Below are 18,643 nucleotides of genomic sequence, written 5' to 3' on the forward strand. Positions count from 1 at the left end.
GACAATAATTAGAATTGTGCTTTACTTTTTCATCTTATCATCTGTGCCTCAACCTTTCTTTACCTTTTCTCTCTGTCTGCCTGTACAATTTCTTTTGATCGCTCTTCCAGCTCATTGAATCTCTTATTAGCTGTCTAATCGGATGTTTCAGCACCCATTTAGGTTTGTTCCTTCAAGTTTTAATAGATACATTTTATATATCTGAATGCACTAGTTGGTGCTTTTTCAAATCAACTCAATGATTGTGTAGCCCTTTTCCTTGTTCATATTTGCCTGTTTCTTTTAGTTCTTCTACCATATGAATAATTCGGATTTTTCTCCTGTATCTTTTGAAAAATTTGTTTCTATAATCTGTAGTGTCTGTGGATATCACTAAAGGTTCCTTATGTGGGGCGAGGCTTTTAATTGTAAGTCTTGCTCTAAGCCTTTCCTTCATGATTATAGCCTGGCCACTCAGCCTTTCCGCAGATGTAAGAATGCCTCCTAGAGGCCATGGTTTCCCTTTGCAAACCAGGCCTGGCCACACTTCCAGGTCTGGGTAGAATTCTTTCTCTGGGGTTCCCTGATCTCTACATTCCAGTGGAACCCCCAGAGCGGGGGGTCTCTGCACTGCCAACCTGACACCATGAAGGTTAGCTTGAAATCCTAGGATGGAAGATTGTCCAGCTTATTCCACCTGCTCTCAGAAGGCAGGGATTGTTTGTCAGCACCAGAAAACATTTAGTAAGTGGTATCAGGCAATGAAAAGAGTCCTTTGTCTCTGGAATGTATATTTTTATTTAATTTCCTATGGAATCTTGGAATTTTACTAATAAAGAAATCAAGGGTAACACAGTGAGAGGTCACATATGTAGTATGTGACAGAACAAGAATTTGAAGCAAGGTCTACTTCCAGAGTGTGTGTGTGTGTGTTCTCCCTGCTTCTTCCTGTTATTGCCACAGTAATCGTAAAGATCTGCCGCATGTTCTGACATGAGAGCCTGACTTTAACGTGTGGGCATCAGTCCCAGTTCTTCATAGCTAACCCATGTATTAATGTCATGCTGGTTCACAGTGAATAATTTTTAAAATTATGAGTCATATTTAATAGATAGATTTTTCTTCATTTGAAGAGATGGATAGACCTTGACCTTTCCTAATATTAGAGAACAGGGAGTGAAAGTCCAGCCTCCCCAGAGAGCCTGTGGGATAGAGGGCAGTGGGTTTGGAATTGCAGGCTTGGTGTTCATTGTGGTCCACCACTGACACTGCATCTCCTGGGACAGGTGGCTTTGCTCAGCTTTGTCTTCTACAGTAGACAGTAGTGCTCTCCAGGGATTAGAGGAAGAGGCTGTGGGCCCTAGAGTCAGGTTGGTTCACCCTGTACATTAATGGTGGGTTCCTTGGGACCACTACTTTATCAACCTGAGTTTCATTTTCCTGACCTGAAGGCAGGTGCAATATTAGTGTTGACTTGAGGACTGTGGTGAGGTGAGTGACCTAGAGTGGTGAGTAATTAGAGTGACCAGAGATGACATTTACTGAGCATGTGTGCAGCAGGCGCCTCACTCAGCTTCTCACAAGGATAACTTCATTTAATATGTGTAACACCTACAATTTAAGTAACATTTGTCACAAAATGCAAGATCAATATTATGTAATTCCCAAAATATATGTGTGGTTTTCAAAATATATATCATCTCTATGAAACATCCACATGTACCACACAAACCACACTCACACCACACTACATGTGTAAATACACATACACACACAGCAAGCACCTGCTATACAGATACCACAGACATCACAGTACTGTACCACACATGCACACACATGCATAGGCACACACACAGTACAATACACACTCCACCCCACACACCACAGACACATATGTACATACATACCTGCATAAACACACCACACATACAGACGTCCTATGAGATGTGGTTCAGTGAGTGGAGCAGCCTTTGTGATCAATCACATGTTGATCTTCCTAACCTTCCTGGGTCTTCCCCAGATGCTGTTAGCTGGGATGATGATACCCTCCTCAGCTGTCCATGCTCAGTGTAGAGCTGGACTTGGTGGAGTGGAGAGTGCAGTCTGGACCTGAGGGTTACACTTCCCATACAAGCCCTTCCAGTTCCATCCACAGGCAGTGCAGTGCCATGGAGGTCTCCGGGTAGGGCTGTGTATGACAGGGGTCACGGGTTCCAAGCACTGCTCCTGTGGCTGGGCCTCATAGAGCCCAGAAAAGTGTCCATTGCAATTATGGGTATCCCTCTCCATCTTGGTTTATGCCTTAGTCTTTGACCTGTTAAGCTTTGGCCAGCCCTTGTGGGCTGAGTCTTATTCTTCATGTCAGCAAAAGGAGCAATCCCAGTGACTTATGACTGAACTTCAGCTGTGGCCTTGGCTCGTGACATAAAGGGATGTTGTTTCAATAGGAACTTGGTATGCACCAAGCAATGGCAGGGTTTCACTGGGTGCTATGCAGAGCGGACAGTCCCTTGGTTTGTCTTCCTTTGCTGTCATCTTGCCGTAGCATCCTAATCATTCCTATGGTAACAATGTTCCCTGTGGATATGGTTATATCTGAACCACAGATGTGGCTGCTCCTGCCTGCAGCTCTTTTCGGCTTCTTCCTAGAAGGGTCATGTGAGTCCCAAAGCCTTGAGCCCACAGTTTCAAGTCAGCACTCAGGGAGTGCCAGCTTGGGGCAAGGCACTGATTAGTACTTGGGAAAAAGGGATGAATGACTCCTTCCCCAGCCATATGGAGAATCAGATGTGCAAACAGATCCTTATTCCCATGTGGCTATGACAGAGAAAGCCCCCAAAATTCAGGAGGATTAGAGTGGTGCACCTGACACAGTGTGGGGAGGGGTATCAGTGAAACCTTCCTGGGCAAGGAGACCATAGGCCAAACTATGAAAGATGAGGAAGGGCTACCTGGGCTTAAGTTTAGCTATAGGTAATTGTAAGTTTAGTTTGATGACTGATCCAGACCAATGGGGGATGGGCAGTGTGGACCCGAGCAGTCTAATTGAAGGGCACATTGTCATTTCCAATAACCCTGGGGCAGTGTGGACCTGTATAGTCCACATAAATGCTGAATTGTCCTTCCCCATGACCCTGTCATTCCCTCCTGGAAGCCTCTAGGAGCTCTGCCAGCTCTCATAGCGGAATCAAACATTGGAATTGTGACTTCACACATCATCATTGCTCCTAGCCTCACCTGGAGCCTTGCAGTCATGATACCAACTCAAAAGTCAAACACACTCTTTCCTCTGCCTGCGACACCCTTCCCCATGTAGTGTTGTCTGAACAATTGCTTTTTTATGTTCTGCTCCTCTGTTTAGATGTCACATCCTCCAAGAAGCCTCCCCTGGCTGTCAGGTCCCACATCCCACATTGCTTCAGCACTTTCAGCACTGATCATAAGGACAGACAATGGTTAACCTTGTAACCACCAGAGTTTCCTCCCTCTGTCACCCTGAGTTCTCAAAGGTACAGACGATTGCACACCTTTGGATTATAGCTTTCAGTTACATCTGCAGATCTGTCATGAGATACAAGTCATTCTAGAACACTTGGTCACTGGGGTAGCCGTATTTGTCTTCCTTGGGGTCCAGAATCTCTGTCCCTATTCCTGGTTTTGTGATCTGTGCTTCTCAAAGAGTGACCAATAGAGCACTGCATAATCAGTTGTAGACTTGCCCAAGAATACAGTTGCGTATCCCACATTTCCCCCATCAGTCTTTGGGGTTGTAGTTTAGAGATCTGTTTTTTTTTTTAAAAGCTCCTTGTGTTATTGGTTAGAAAATTAACCTTTAGAACTTCTGCTTCAGCTGCTAAGCACCTTTTCCTCAAAAAAAAATTTTAAAATATCCTATTTTTATTAAGTAGCATTCATATAAGATAAAATTGACAATTATAAAGGGAACAGTCCAGTGGCCTTCACAATGCTGGGCAATGATCACCTCTATCTTGGTCTCAAACATGTTCATCACCCCAAAAAAGGAAAACCCATACTTACTCCTCTTCCTTTCCCCAATCCTGGGGCAGTCAACAGTCTGCTGTCTCTGTGGTTTTACCTACTCTGGATACATCACAGAACCATACAGTTAGTGACCTTCTGTATCTGGCTTTCACATAGGATAATGCTTTTAAAGTTCATTCCCACTGTAGAATGTATCAGCACTTCTTTTTGTTTTATGGACAAATGACGTGCCACTGCAGATACACACCATGCTTTGTGTATCTGTTTGGGTGTTAATGGGCATCTGAGTTGTTTCCATCTTTTGGATGTTGTAAATAGTGCCACTTTGAACATTTATATACATATATTTGTTTGAGTCTCTATTTTCAATTCTTTTGGTTCTATATCTCAGTGTAGAATTTGCTGGGTCAAATGGTGATTCTACATTTAATTTTCTGAGGAGCTGCCAAACTGTTTTCCCCCCCGGGACTTAACCAATTTTACATCCACATCAGCAATCCATGAGCACTCAAATATGTTTGCTGACATTCCTTTAAAAAAAACATAGCCATTCTAGTGTGTGGACAGTGGCATCTCTTTGTGATTTTGCTTCTCATTTCCCTAATGGCTAATGCTGTTGAATATCTTTTCACGTGCTTATTGGCATCTGTGTATTTTCTTTTGAAAAACATCTTCTAAAGTCCTTGACCTATTTTTAATTGGTAACAACCAAGGACTCGTTTTTGAGTTGTATGAGTTTTTTTTTCTTTTATATATACTGTGACTATTAGACCCTTATCAGATATATGATTTTCAAATATTTTGTCCTATTCTGTAGGTTGTCCTTTCAGGTTCTCAATAATGTCCTTTGATGTCCCCAATATTTTAATTTTGGTGAAGTCTCATTTTTTTTAGTTTTGCTTGTGATTTTGGCATCATGTGTAAAGATCCATTGCCAAATCCAAGGTCATGAATATTTACCTCTTCATTGTTTTATTGTTTCAGCTGTTATTGAGGTCATTGATGCATTGTGAGTTAATTTTTATATATGATGTGTAGTAGGGTTCATTCCATTCTTTTGTGTGTGGCTGTCTGGTTGTCCCAGTACCATTTGTTGAAGAGTGCATTCTTTTTTTTGTGCACTGGACTTGATCTCAGGGCCTTGGACTTGCTCAGCAATTGCTCACACCTCCAACCCTTTTTGCTTTAGGTTATTTTCAGATAAGGTCTCATTTTTTGTCTAGGGCTGGGCTCAGACTGTGATCCTCCTACTTATGCCTCTTGAGTAGCTGGGATGCCTGGTTTATATGTTGAGATGGGGGTCTTGCTAACTATTTCCCCTGGACTGGCCTTGAACTGTGGTCCTCCTGATCTCTGGCCTCCCAAGCAGTTGGGATTTAAGACATGAGCCACCATTCCTGGCCAAAGAGTTCATTCTTTTGGCATTACTGATGTTTCAAACTCATGGCCTTATGCTTGCTAAGCAAGCACTCTACCATTTAAGCCATGTTCCATCCCTTTTTGCTTTATTATTTTTGGAATAGGGTCTTGTGCTTTTGCCTGGGCCTGCCTGGGCTGCAATCCTATTAAAGCCTCCTGTGGCATGTGCCACAACACCCAGCTTGTTCGTTGAAATGGGGGTCTTGCTAATTTTTTGCTCAGGTGGCCTTGAACCACAACCTTCCCAATCTTTGCCTCCCCAGTAGCTGGGAATACAGGTGTGAGCCACTGTGCCTGGCTGAAAGTCAATTCTTGAATTGTGTTAGATCCCTTGTTGAAAAGCAAGTGACCATAGATGTATGAGTTTATATCCAGATTCTTAATTCTATTCCTTTGGTCTCTATGTCTGTCCTCATGCCAATTCCACACTGTTTTGATTACTATAGCTTCGTAGTAGGTTTTAAATTGGTGAAGTGTGAGTTGTTCAACTTTATTCTTTTTCAATATTGTTTTGCATACTAAGATTACTTAGTTCTATGTGGATTTGAGAGTCAGTGTTCACCAGTTAGTATGAAGTTAGCTGTGGGCTTTTCATAAATGCCTTTCATCATGCTGAGGAAGTTCTCTTCTATTTCTAGTGTTTCTATCATGAATTTTGTCAAATACTCTTTATGCGACAATTGAGGAGGTCATGTGGTTTTGCCATCTATCTATTAATGTGGTATATTTTTTTGATTGACCTCAACATAAAAGAATTATATTAAATCACTCTTGCATTTCTGGGACAAATCCTATTTGATCATGGTGTATAATCCTTTTCATATGCTCTTGGATTTAGTCTGCTAACACTATATCTAGGATTTGTATGTATATATTCATAAGAGGTTGGTCTGTAGTTTTGTTTTGTGTTGTCTTTGCATGGTTTTGGTATTGGGGTAAAGGTACAGATTTCCTTGCTGTTCCCTGAATATGCCAGACCCCTTCTACTATGGGCCCTTTGCACTTGCTATTCCCTTTGTTTGAAATGCTTTCTCCCTGGACAGCTGCACCCCTTTTAAAATTCTGCCCAAATGCTACCGTCCCAAAGCAGCAACCCTAAGACTCAAATTGAAATAGCAAACAGCTCCTCTTCTCTACCTAACCACTCTTGATCCTTCTGCCACTGGTCTAATTTTTAAAAAATAGATGTCATTTTCTTCATATGATATAATTTAATTATTCACTATTATATTGTAGTATATCATATATTAATACACTGTGTTAGATAATTATTTATAATTTATTATATTTATCTTAAATTTATCCCCCCACCCTGGTCATGAGTTTTAGCTTATTTAGTTTACAGATGTATCCAAAGTGCCAGATTAGTGCCTGGAAATAGTAAAAGGCCAACCAGTATTTGCTCAGTTGAACTGAATAAATGAACTTCAAGTGGTGGATGCACTTATGATGCCAATAACCACGTCACTGTGAGCTCAGCCATAGCTCAGCTATGGGCTGGGTGTTTGAAAGTCAAGGGCTTAGAGCTTGAGATTAGCAGAGGAGTTCATCATCACTATTGTTACTTCAATTTACGTAAGTAAATTTTTTGTTGGAAAGTTATATAGGGTTTAATTCATGGGGAGTCATGTAGTTGCTACTACAATTAAATAGTCACCTCAAATAGTTCCCAATGTCATTACACAGAGTCAAATGTTTTCTCCACCCCAGCCTGGGGCAATCTCTGACCTCTTCTTTCCTATTGTTTTGTCTTTTCCCCCAAACCACAGACATAGACACATACATATACATGTGCCATCTTGTGAGGCTGGCTTCATTCCATGAGCACAAGTCCTTTATGGTTCAGCTGTGTCATGAGTAGCTCAACTCTTGCTACTCAGTGGTATCCTACTGAAGGCAAAATATCTTCCCTGCTAAGGATGTCGAACATTTCTTTATGTATTTATTAGCCAGCTGTGCTATTTCTTCTGAGAACTGTCTATTCAATTCATTTGCTCATTCATTAGTTGAGTTGTTCTTTGGTGTTTAATTTTTTTGAGTTATTTATATATTCTGGACATTAATCCTTTATCTGTTGAGTAAAGATTTTCTCCCATTCTTTGGGTTGCCTCTTGATTCTGGCAATTGTTTCCTTTGATGTGCAGAAATTTTTTAATTTGATGCAGTTCCATTTTGTTAATTCTTGCTCTTATTTTCTGGGAAGTTGGAGTCCTGATCACAAAATAATTCCACTGTTTTCTCGTAGTGTTTTCAAAGTTTAAGATCTTGCATTACTATCTTTGAGGCCGACTTTTGTACAGAGTGAAGAATAGGGGTCTAGTTTTAGTTTTCTGCATGTAGATAACCAGTTTCTCCAGCACCATTTGAGGAAGAGGTTGTCTTTTCTCAAATGTATGTTTTTGGCTCTTTTGTCAAAAATCAGGTGGTTGTAATTGTGTGGGTTTATTTCTAGCCCTTCTGTTCTGTTCCGTCGGTGTTTATGTCTGTTTTTGTGCTGTAGCATGCTGTTTTTGTTACTATGGCTCTGTCGTGTAATGAAGTCTGGTATTGTGATACTTCCAGCATTGTTCTTTTTGTTCAGAATCACTTTTGCTATTCAGGGTCTTTGTTTTCATATCAATTTTACAATTGGGTTTTCTGTTTCTGCAAAGTGTGAAACTGGAACTTTGATGGGCATTACATTGAATCCATAGATTAACTTCTGTAGTATAGACATTTTCACAGTATTAACATGGAGGCATTTAGATCTTCTGATGTCTTCTACAATTTCTTTATGCAAGAAAGAAATTATAGTTTTCATTATAAAGGACTTCACTTCTTTGGTTAGGTTCATTCCTAAGTATTTTATTCTTGAGGATATTGTGAATGGGATTATTTTCCTGATTTTTTTCTCAGTGAGTTTATTATTGGAATATAAAAAGCTACTTTTTTTTTCATGTTCTTGTATCCTGCTGAATTTGTCAGGTCTTAAACTCTTCTGGCAGAGTTTTTAGGGTCTCCTCAAGTATTGGAGTTATATGTCTTCCAACAGGCATAACTTGACTACTTTCTTCCCCATGTCTATGCCTTTTATTTCTTTTTCTTTCCTCGTTGCCTTGGCTAAAATATGAAGTACTATATTGAATAGTACTTGATACTATTCAGTATCATTCAATATATTATTCAATATTCTTATGTTGAATAAGAGCAGTGAGAGTGGACATCATTCTCTCTTTCCTGAATTTGAATGGGAAATGCTTTAAAGGATTTTTTTCCCGTTCAGTGTCATGTTGGCTATCAACTTGTTATAGTTTGTTGAGGTACGATCCTTTTACACTTAGTTTCTTTAGGGCTTTTTTCTTTTGACTTTTGTAGAATGCTCTTCCTGCATCTATTTAGATGATCATGTTACTTTTTTTCCCTTGATTCTATTTACATGTGGGATTGTTTATTTGTTTGTGTATGTTTAACTATTCTTGCATTTCTGGAAGAAAACCAACTTGTTCATGGTATATGATCTTTTGAATATATGCTGAATTTGGTTTACAAGTATTTAGTTGAGGATATTTGCATCTATATTTATTAAGGACATTAGTCTATAGTTTTCTTTTATGGTTGTTTCTTTATTCAGTTTTGGCATAAGGGAATTACTGGCATCATAGAATGAGTTTGGAAGCATTCCTTCCCTTTCTATTTTGTGGAATAGTTTGAGGAGCATTGGTATTAGTTCTTCTTTAACGTCTGATAACATTCAGCAGTGAATCCATCTGGACCTAGGCTTTTCTTTGTTGGGAAGCTTTTTATCATTGTATTACTCATCTTTACTTATTATTTATTTGTTTAGGTTTTTTATATCCTTCAATTTTGGCAGGTCATATGTGTATGGAAATTTATCCATTTCTTCTAGATTTTCCAATTTATAGGAGTAGAATTTTTCAAAAATAATCCTTAATGATCCTCTGGATTTCAGTGCTATCATTGTAATATCTCCCTTTTCATCTCTAAGTCTGTTAATCTGAGTCTTCTCTTTCTTTTGGTTAGTTGACTAAGTGTTTGTCAATATGTTTGTTTTTATTAAAGAACAAGCTCTTTATTTCATTGATCATTTTTTATTATTCTTTTAGATTCTATTTCATTAATTTCAGATATAATTTTTATTATTTCTTTCCTGCTAGTGTTTTGAAGTTTGGTTTGTTCTAATATTTCTAAGACCTGGAAGTGAATCATTAGGTTATTTATTTGAAATGTCTCTGATTTTTTATGTAGGCACTACAGTTATAAACTTCCTTCTTAAAATTGCCTTTGCTGTATCCTACAGTTTCTGATGTTGTGCTTCCATTTTCATTTGCATCTAGGAATTAAAAAATTTCCCCCTGATTTCTTCATTGATCCACTGATCATTCAAAAGTGTGTTGTTCGACCTCAATGTGTTTATACAATTTCCATTTCTCTTGCCATTGATTTGTAGTTTCAGTCCATTATCATTCTGAAGATGGAAGAAATTATTTATTTACTTTTTTGTATTTGTTAAGACTTATGTTTTGGCCTAAAATTTGGTCAGTTTTGGAAAAAGCACCATGGACCTCTAAAGAGAATGTGTATGGGGCAGTTGTTGGATGGAATATTCTGTAGCTATCTGTTAAATCCATTTGACTTAGTGTCATTTAATTCTGATGTTTCTTTTATCTTTTCTTTTCTTTTTTTTGGTTTGGATGATCTATCAATTGGTGAGAATGGGGTATTAAAATCACCTACTGTTATTGTATTAGGTTCTACCTATCCCTTTATGTCTAGTAATATTTGTTTCATGAAACTGGGTGCACCAACATTTTGTGCATATATATTTACATTTGTTATATCTTCTTGATGTATTGTTCCCTTTATTAATATGTAGTGACATTTGTTTTTTCTGACTAATTTTGACTTTAAGTCTACCTTAAGATATGAGTATACCTGCTTGCTGCCAGATTCCATTTGCTTGGAACATCATTTTTCATTCTTTCATTTTCAGTATATGTATGCTGTCGTGAGTGTTTTTCTTGCAGGCAGCAAATGATTGGATCTTGTTTTCTAATCCAATCAGCTAGACTATCATTTTTCATAGTGTTTGGTGGGATTCATTCTGAGATATACATACATATATATATCTATATATCTCATATACACACATGTATATGTATACACACATATACACATATACAGATAAATATATTTGGCTCTATTAATTTTTTAACTTTCATTCTTTTTTTGGTGGTACTGGGGTTTAAATACTCCTCAGGATATTGAGCTTGCTAAGCAGGTACTCTACCACTTAAGCCATGCTCTCAATCCAGATCTATTAATTTTTTTAGTGCAATTATTTTTGTGTTTAAATTTAGGCCTTCTATTTTTTTGTTTCCCCTTCCCAACCTCTGTTTTATTCTTGTTTCTCTTTTCTCCTGTTTTTTTGGGATAGCTTGAGTATATTTTAATTTATCTATTTTTTTTGAAAATATGGAACACTTCAAGAATTTGTGTGTCATCCTTATGCAGGGGCCAGGCTAATCTCTGTATGGTTCTAATTTTAGTATATGTGTTGCCAAAGTAAGCATTATCTATTGAATTTTTGACTAGTTTTTATTGGTTAGTGCTTGCAACAGGCATTATAAAATACATAACTTTTAACAGTATAAGTACAATAACATCTTACCACTTTAAATGGATTATAGAAAGCTTGCTTCCACACAGGCCCCTTCTATTTCCCTGTCTTTGTTATGACTGTCTCACATATTACATCTAATATAATTTTGCTTTCAACCACCATATATATATGAACTTAAGGGGAGAAAAAATAGTGTATTACATTTATCCAAATAGTTACCATTTCTTTTGTTCTTTCTTCATTTCTAAAGCCTGTTTCCCTTTATTGTTTTTCCCTATCTTTTGAGAATCTTTTAAAAGCAGTGTTTTAAAATGAGTCTGATGGTAAGAAATTCCTTTGTTTTCTTTCATCTGGGAATGTATTTATTTTGTGGTCATTCCTAAAGGATAGTTTTTCTGGGTATGGAATTAATTCTGTTGGTTTCTTTGTAACACATTTAAAATGTTGTTCCCCTGCCTTGTACTCTCTGATGTGAAAATTTACAGTTATTGAAATTGTTCCTATATGTACTTTTTTTTTCTGATTATTATAAGAATTTCTCAGTTTCTGAGCTCATCAGTTTGACTATGGTGTGGCCAACCATAAATTTCTTTGTTTATTTTGTTTGATTCTTGCAAAACTTCTTGAATCTTTAAGATTACATATATGTTCCACCAGATTTGAAGAAAGAATTCAAAAAACTTCTCAAAAAATTTTCTTTTTACATCAAACTCTTCTCTCCTGTGAAACTCCAATAACAGGAATGTTAGATACTTTGTCATTGTGACACATGAGCTTGAGAATCTCATTTTTAAAAATCTTTTCCCCCTTTGTCATACAGTTTAAGGACTATCTATTGGTCCATCTTCAAGTTCATGGAATTTCCTTTCTCATTTCATTCTTTAATTGGTCTCATTCAATGAGTTTTTAAAAATAAATTTTTATTAGGATATATTCATGATACGGGGGGTTCATAGTGACAATTCTGATTAGACTTATATTGTACATTGGTTACATTGCCCCCATCGTCTCTCCCCCTCAATCCCCTCCTCACCTCACTTAAAGCAATTGCAAGAGGTTTTCTAGTTCTGTTTCATGTAGGTTTATGAAGTCCATTTACCACATACCATCACTTTAATTTTCTTAGTTCACTAGTGGGAGGGCACTAATCCCCCCCACAAACACTGTGCCTATTTTACAATCCTGGTTTCCATAATTAATATTTGGAATGATGTTCAGAGGGCTGTCAATGAGTTTTTAAAAAACAGCTGTTTATTGCCATCTTCAGTTTTAAAATTTACATTTGATTGCTTTTATTGCTTCTGTTTCTTCTTCATTTTCTTTTATTTCAAAGGTGTTCATTCTTACATTATAGACTTTGGTTAATAATAACTGTTTTAAATGTTTTATCTGAAAATTCCTTTGGTGTCATTTCAATACTGGCATCTGTTGTTTTTTTTTTTTCCCATTTGTGATCCTGAGACTTTCCTGGTTTATTCTATCTTGAGCAATTTTAGGTTGTCGCCTAGACATTTTGAATATTATCTGATAAAATCTGGCTCTCGTTAGCATCTATGGAGAAGATTGATTATTTTGTTTTAGCAGACAATCAATGTAGTTTAGTTCAGGCCACAAGTTCAGTTTTCAAGGACTTTTCAGGGCAATGTGATGCACTCCCCACACTGTCTTGTGCATTAGACAGTCTTGAAGGGTGGGTTAGGGTGAGACCCACACGCATATAGTCCCAACAGAACACAAAAGTGAGTACACAACTCCATGGTCACACTTTCTTCAGACTTCTCCTCTTCATCCTCCCCCTAACAGTTTCTGGCACCCTGTGGTCCCCTTTCGTCTTTGCTATTTAAAAAGCTGGGGATTTAGCTTCTCTAATCTTATATCCAACTGCATCTGTCTCTAGTGCAAAGCAAAGAGAGAAAAAAGGGTTAGGGGGAACAGTGGAGATTTCATCTACATTCCTAGGACCACAGATCCTTTGGTCAGAGAGGTTTCTCCTCCCTGAAAGCTGTAGAATCTGCCTGGCTGTCGTTACCCCTTCTGCAACTACTGAGAGAATTACCAGAGGCTGGGGTAGGAAAGAATGGAGAAACTAAATAAAGAAAATTCTAGGGATTTCCTCCATGTTCTATGATCTGTAGTACCTCCCTTCTCACACCTCAGACTAGAAATAGAGGTCTTCTCTTGACTGTCTTTCCATTCCATCTACACCTGGTGCATAGTTCCATGGTGTAGCTACATATGCTTCCCAACCAGGGGATACTGGAAGGGGAAAACCCCAGAAATCTTTGCCACTCCCATGGTGTATCAAGTTTGGTTCCATTGTCTGCCATCGTTTATTTTTTAGAGTCCTCAGAAAGCTGAACTTTGAGCTCCATTAGGATTTTACTTCATTCAATTAATGGGACACCTCACAGTGTGTTTACACCATTGTGAATGGATCCAGAAGCCTGTGTGTGTGTGTGTGTGTGTGTGTGTGTGTGTGTGTGTGTGTGTGCTTGTGTTTATTAGGCTTTTCTTCACTGTGACAAAATACCTGACAGAACAACTTAAAATAAGGGAAAATTTATTGGGCACACTGTTACAGAGGTTTCAGTCCATAGTCCTTGGTTCCATTGTTTCTGGGACTGTGGTGAGTCAAAACACCATGGAGTGGGAGTCTGTGGCAGAGGCTATTAACTTATGGCAGACAGGAAGCAGAGAGTGAGGGGGAAGAGGTCAGGGACCAAGTCTAACCTTTGAAGTCACATCCCCTGGGTCGTACTTTCATATTCAATCTGTAACGTTGTTCAATATAAAATGAAAGCTTCTTGGTCTCCTACACATCTGGAGAGAAGGAAAAAGAACCAGGGAACTAACTTCGGCACAAAGACACGTCTCTATGTCTCTAGGAAGAAAGGGCAATATTGTCAACTCCTTTGTACAACTGAGAAAAATTAAGCTCAGGTGGAAGGGTTCAAGGTCATCTAGGTACTAAGTGATAAACTGGGAATATAGATCATGTTCTCTCTCACAAAGAAAGATCCAGAAAATTCCATGAAGTGGGGAAGAGACTAGAAGAGCTCATATCTGATGTCCTGCTTTCCATCTCTCTACAGGATGGATGATGGTGATGCTGTTATCATGCACCCCGGAATTGTGTGCATCATGGTGAGGCTGCTGCCTTGCTTGTACCATGAAGATCATCCACAGGTACCTGTTGATGAATACACATATTTTTGTCTTTGTCATAGGATTGGTCTTTTATGCTCCCTCTGGCAGGAGGCTCCTTTTGTTCTTTGGCCTTTGCCCTCTGCACCTTGGATTAGCAGAGCCACCCTTGGGCAGCACCTCTTGAAGAGAAGTGTCAGTGTGTTGTGGTCAGCTTTCCAAGGCCATTCAAAATAGGTCACTTATGTTGGTAAAAGGATCTTCTAAAAACAACAGATTAACAAAATACAACTGAAAGTAATTGATGAGGCAAGTTCCAGGTGCTAAGGAATAGCACTGGGCATTAGTGGAACCTTCTGGTTGCCATTTAATGGATTAACCATTCTGGCTGAGATCTCAGCCCTGTGGTATATGTAGGGCTGAGCAAATGGGCACAGACACTGTCCACAAAGGCTGCATCCATGTGGAGATAGGGCAGTGGTCACAGTACAGATGGACTAAATGAATGCACTCACAAATGAACACATGATTATAAATGGTGGCAAGTATTGTTAAGAGGGGAAATAGGGTACCAAGAGAGAATGGTGGGTATGGAGGTGGGGACAGATCTAATGAAACCTAACTTAGGTGAAGTAGTAGAAGTCAGGGGAGCCATTTCTTAGATGGCAGTGAGTAAGCAGAGCCCTAAAAGATAAGTAGCTGTTTACCATGTAAGGAACTTGCTGCAGCTGGCAGGGGCATTTGCAAGGGGAGAGAGCTGGAAGTGGGGAGATGGGTGAGCAAAGGTCAGCTGCAGCCTTGCCAGCAAGTGCAACAGTTTTATCTACAGGGTAACAAGAAGCCTCTCTCAAGTGAGTGGTGGGTTGAGTGGTTTTGGTAGTCAAACTGATGAATTCATTCTGCAAAAATCTGCAATGATTACTGATAAAGTGACAGTAGCCTGTCCTGCTGTGTCTTATGTGCTTGGAAACTGTGGATGAGCTAGGTTTCAAAGAAACTCCTTAAATTGTATGACATCACTGAGTGGGAAAGACACTCTTGGCTTATTCTCTGATGGCAATTAGGCAAACTAAATATGCAAATATAGATTGTATTTGGTATGGTTCTTTTTCTCTATTCAGGTCACAATAAGTAATTTAGGAAAAGTCTGATTTTTTTCCTCACTGTCTCTCAAATATGCAAATCAAACGTAGTGGTGCATTTTCTCAGATATTTTCAACAGATGCCAAACCAGCAGCTATTAAAAGTTGGATAATTACAGTAATTAATTTCTGGAAGGAGTGGGGAAAAACCTCATAATAATAAATAGGACAGTAAATCAAATGAGAAATGAGACCACACCTGAAAATGCTGAAACACAAGTGACTTCAAGCCTCTGCAGTGCTTGGTACATGAAGAGGGGCGGAGGCTCAGTAGATGGCAGTGTTAGTGAAAGGATAGAAAGTCAGTTCCCGCTCAGCTTCCTTTGCCTTTTATCCTCTCCGCATTACTCACATTCTCTTTCTCCCTTTTGGGTGAGAAATGGATGGCTTCACATAGTACAAATATCATCTTAGAGGCCACTACTTAAATACCCTTGTGGGTGTCATTTTCTCATTTATTTCCAATAGTGACTACATTAAATTAGTTCTGCACACAACCCTCCAAAATGCCAGCACCACAAGCTGTTTTGGAAACACATAATCCAGCTGTTTTTCTGCCTCTGGCATCATCACCCATATTAAAAATTGGGAGGCAGGAATTTTACTGTGTATAAGGCAAAAATGAAGTCCAGCTTAGTTCTCTTGGAGCTGAGTTGGCCCCAGAAAGAGATAACTAACTGGGAAGAAAGAAGCGTCCCTTTTCCAATGTGCTCAGCAACTACAAGACTAGGTGGTAAGGATGTAGTCGTGGGCTGGAGCTCTGGCCAGTCCTGAGCATCTGCCCACTTCTTTTAGGTCCTTCAATCAGTAGTCAGCAGAGGGATATTTGCTTGTGTACAAGACAACTATAATTCAGGGGGTGGGAAGTCAGATCCAGCTTAGCAGAGGTGGAATTCAGCCTCTGTTGGAGAAACAATGGGATGGTTTTGCTTCTGTAAATAATATGGAACCCATACTCTGGGCCTCTGGGGATTCAGAGGTGAATGTCACAGAAGCTCATAATCTGGGTTTGAGGATGAGTTGTCAGAGAAGAGTAGAAAATAGTAAGCCAGTATTCTGATGGGTGTAGCAGAGTTTACTCACAGGTGTTGGGATACCAGGGAGGGAAAGCCATAGAGAAGTGGGGGCAGTAGAGGGAGACTTTGCAAAAAAAAGCATGTCCATCCAGATCAGAAGAGGAGAAAAGAAAGAGAAGCTCAGATACAGAGAGAATAACAAGTGAAGAGGCCTGTTTGGGGACTTTGTTCATCTGGGCTAGACCACATGGGTAGAAAGGCAGGGAATGGAGCTGGAAAGGTCAGTCAAAGCCACGTTGTGAAACGCCTTGCATGGTGAGCTAAGAGTTGAACTGTATTAGGTTGCCATCCATCATCATTGTCCATACCCCTATGTTTAATGAACACCTACTTTATGAGGGCAGAATTCAGACTGTGAAGATAGTAGACCATGGTCAGATCCCTGCCATGCTACTCAAGTCAGAGAGCCAGGAAAAAGTTATGTAACCTCTCTAATCTATCACTTCCTTATTATAGTATTGGGGGGAGCAGCAGTGTCATTGTAATCAGGACATTATTATAAGCAATGCTTAGGATGGTGAGTAGAGCATACACACTGGCTTGGGAAGCACGAGCTACATGGTGTAGTTATTGTCTGTAGTTGCTAAAAATGTTATGAGCACTTTATTATGTAATCTTTATTAAAAAAACCCTGTAAAGTGGATATCAATATTCCCACTTTGCAGATGAAAACTTGAAACTCACAGCAATTCACAGAATTGACATCTTTGCTAAGTGGTGGATGTCTGTTCCTGATGTGAGGTATGGACTTCCAAATGCCACCTGCCAGGTTGTCTTTCCTGTAGGAGGCGTGGTCATTGGAGGTTATGGGAAAACAATGATCCAGTCAGAGCCAGGCATCTTCAAGACCATTGTCTACCCCCAGTATGCACCCTGACTCATTGTTGGGTGTATTTCAGATCTGAAACCTGCTATAAAGATGGCTGCCATGGAGACTTTTTGCGCAGTCTAGTGGGACAGAGAGGAGATGAAGTGGGCTATATGTATCTGTCAACTGATTTGTGCTTAAATTTAGAAAAGGGTGCCATTTTCTGGAATTAGCCTATATTTCAAACACTTTGAACTAATCATATAGGTTTCAAATAACTAAAATATTGACAGTGTTAATAGCCCTACAGGCTATTTGAAAAGAGCCATTTCCCCCAGCAAGGAAATTGGTAGAGAAGGATTCTTGCTTTGTTAAGCTGTAATACAATAGTTATTCCAAATACATTGATTTCCTGTGTTTTCTATGCTCTTTCTCACTGAGACTCACCCTCAAACTATTTCTATTATTTTTGAGTGATAATTTTCAGGTTCTAGTCAAAATCCAGATGAATTCTTAGGGTTGCCTCTTAAACAGAGCAAATAGACAAAATCTCATGTGATGATGAAAAGAATCAAAAGCAAGTTACAGTGGACCTGGGAGGATGAGGGGGAAATTAAAATTGGATAGAATGGGCTCTGGCCCAATGATTAGGTGACCTTGCTTCTTTTCCTTACTTAAATGACTTATGTAAGCCACTTTCTTTGTCTGCACTCAACTTTACTGAGATTTGGTCTTGATCACAGGGATTCAGGCTCAGTATCTTGGTGTCAAAGAGATATGGAGATGCACAAATGCAGCTAGGTATAACAACAGGGACGGGTGAGGCCTGTGGCAAGAGAGGAATTTTACCCTGCCTAAAGGTGCTCACATTTAATGAGAGGGGAAAAACAGAAGTAAAGCCAAACTTCACCAATAATTTAAACACTTCTATAGACCACCAGTTTAGGACCCTCATGAGGTGCTAAACCTGCTTCTTTATAACGTATGCAGGATGCAATGTTAAAATCATGGGCTTCAGAGGAAGACCTGAGGTGGGTGCCAGTTCTGCCACTCATTGACTACATGACCTTAGGAGACTGATGTAAGATCTCAAGTCTCAGTGTCCTTATCTGAAAAATGGGCATGAGGATATCTTCCTGAAGAAAAGAGTAGTGCAGTTTGAAGTTCTTTCACTGTCTGTACTTAGCATGTGCCCATCAGATGAAGGCTGGCTACTCCTCACCCTGCTCTCTGACTCTGACAGTCTGTGTGCTTAGGAGGCTGGGTCACATGTATGTATAAAATTTTGGAAATATTAAATGCTAATGCATTTAGTATGCCCAATTGACATGTTATTGATGAATTAATAATGGAAAATTGATATTGAGCTATATGCTACTATCTACTTATGAGTCAGACTCGGGGTCTTTGTTCTGCTGGTTTGGCACTTTATCAGTGACCTGAGCAAAGTTCA

At 39.2% G+C, this 18,643-nt stretch overlaps 1 protein-coding gene and 1 non-coding gene across 10 annotated transcripts in view; one reads left to right on the forward strand and one right to left on the reverse strand.

The window, feature by feature from the left end:
* The window catches only part of Wdfy4 (WDFY family member 4), a 293,488-nt gene that overhangs the window by 69,860 nt on the left and 204,985 nt on the right, over positions 1–18,643 (forward strand). For all 9 annotated transcript variants that reach the window (XM_074079382.1, XM_074079385.1, XM_074079383.1 and 6 more), the window contains one exon: positions 14,113–14,206. In XM_074079382.1, coding sequence (XP_073935483.1) covers positions 14,113–14,206 — 94 coding nt within the window. The remainder of the gene's footprint in view (positions 1–14,112; positions 14,207–18,643) is intronic.
* Positions 10,867–10,970, reverse strand: LOC141425189 (U6 spliceosomal RNA). Its single transcript, XR_012450279.1, has one exon. It is a non-coding gene; the product is annotated as a U6 spliceosomal RNA (small nuclear RNA).

This window comes from Castor canadensis, chromosome 7 (genome assembly GCF_047511655.1).
Source record: "Castor canadensis chromosome 7, mCasCan1.hap1v2, whole genome shotgun sequence".
Lineage (NCBI taxonomy): Eukaryota > Metazoa > Chordata > Mammalia > Rodentia > Castoridae > Castor > Castor canadensis.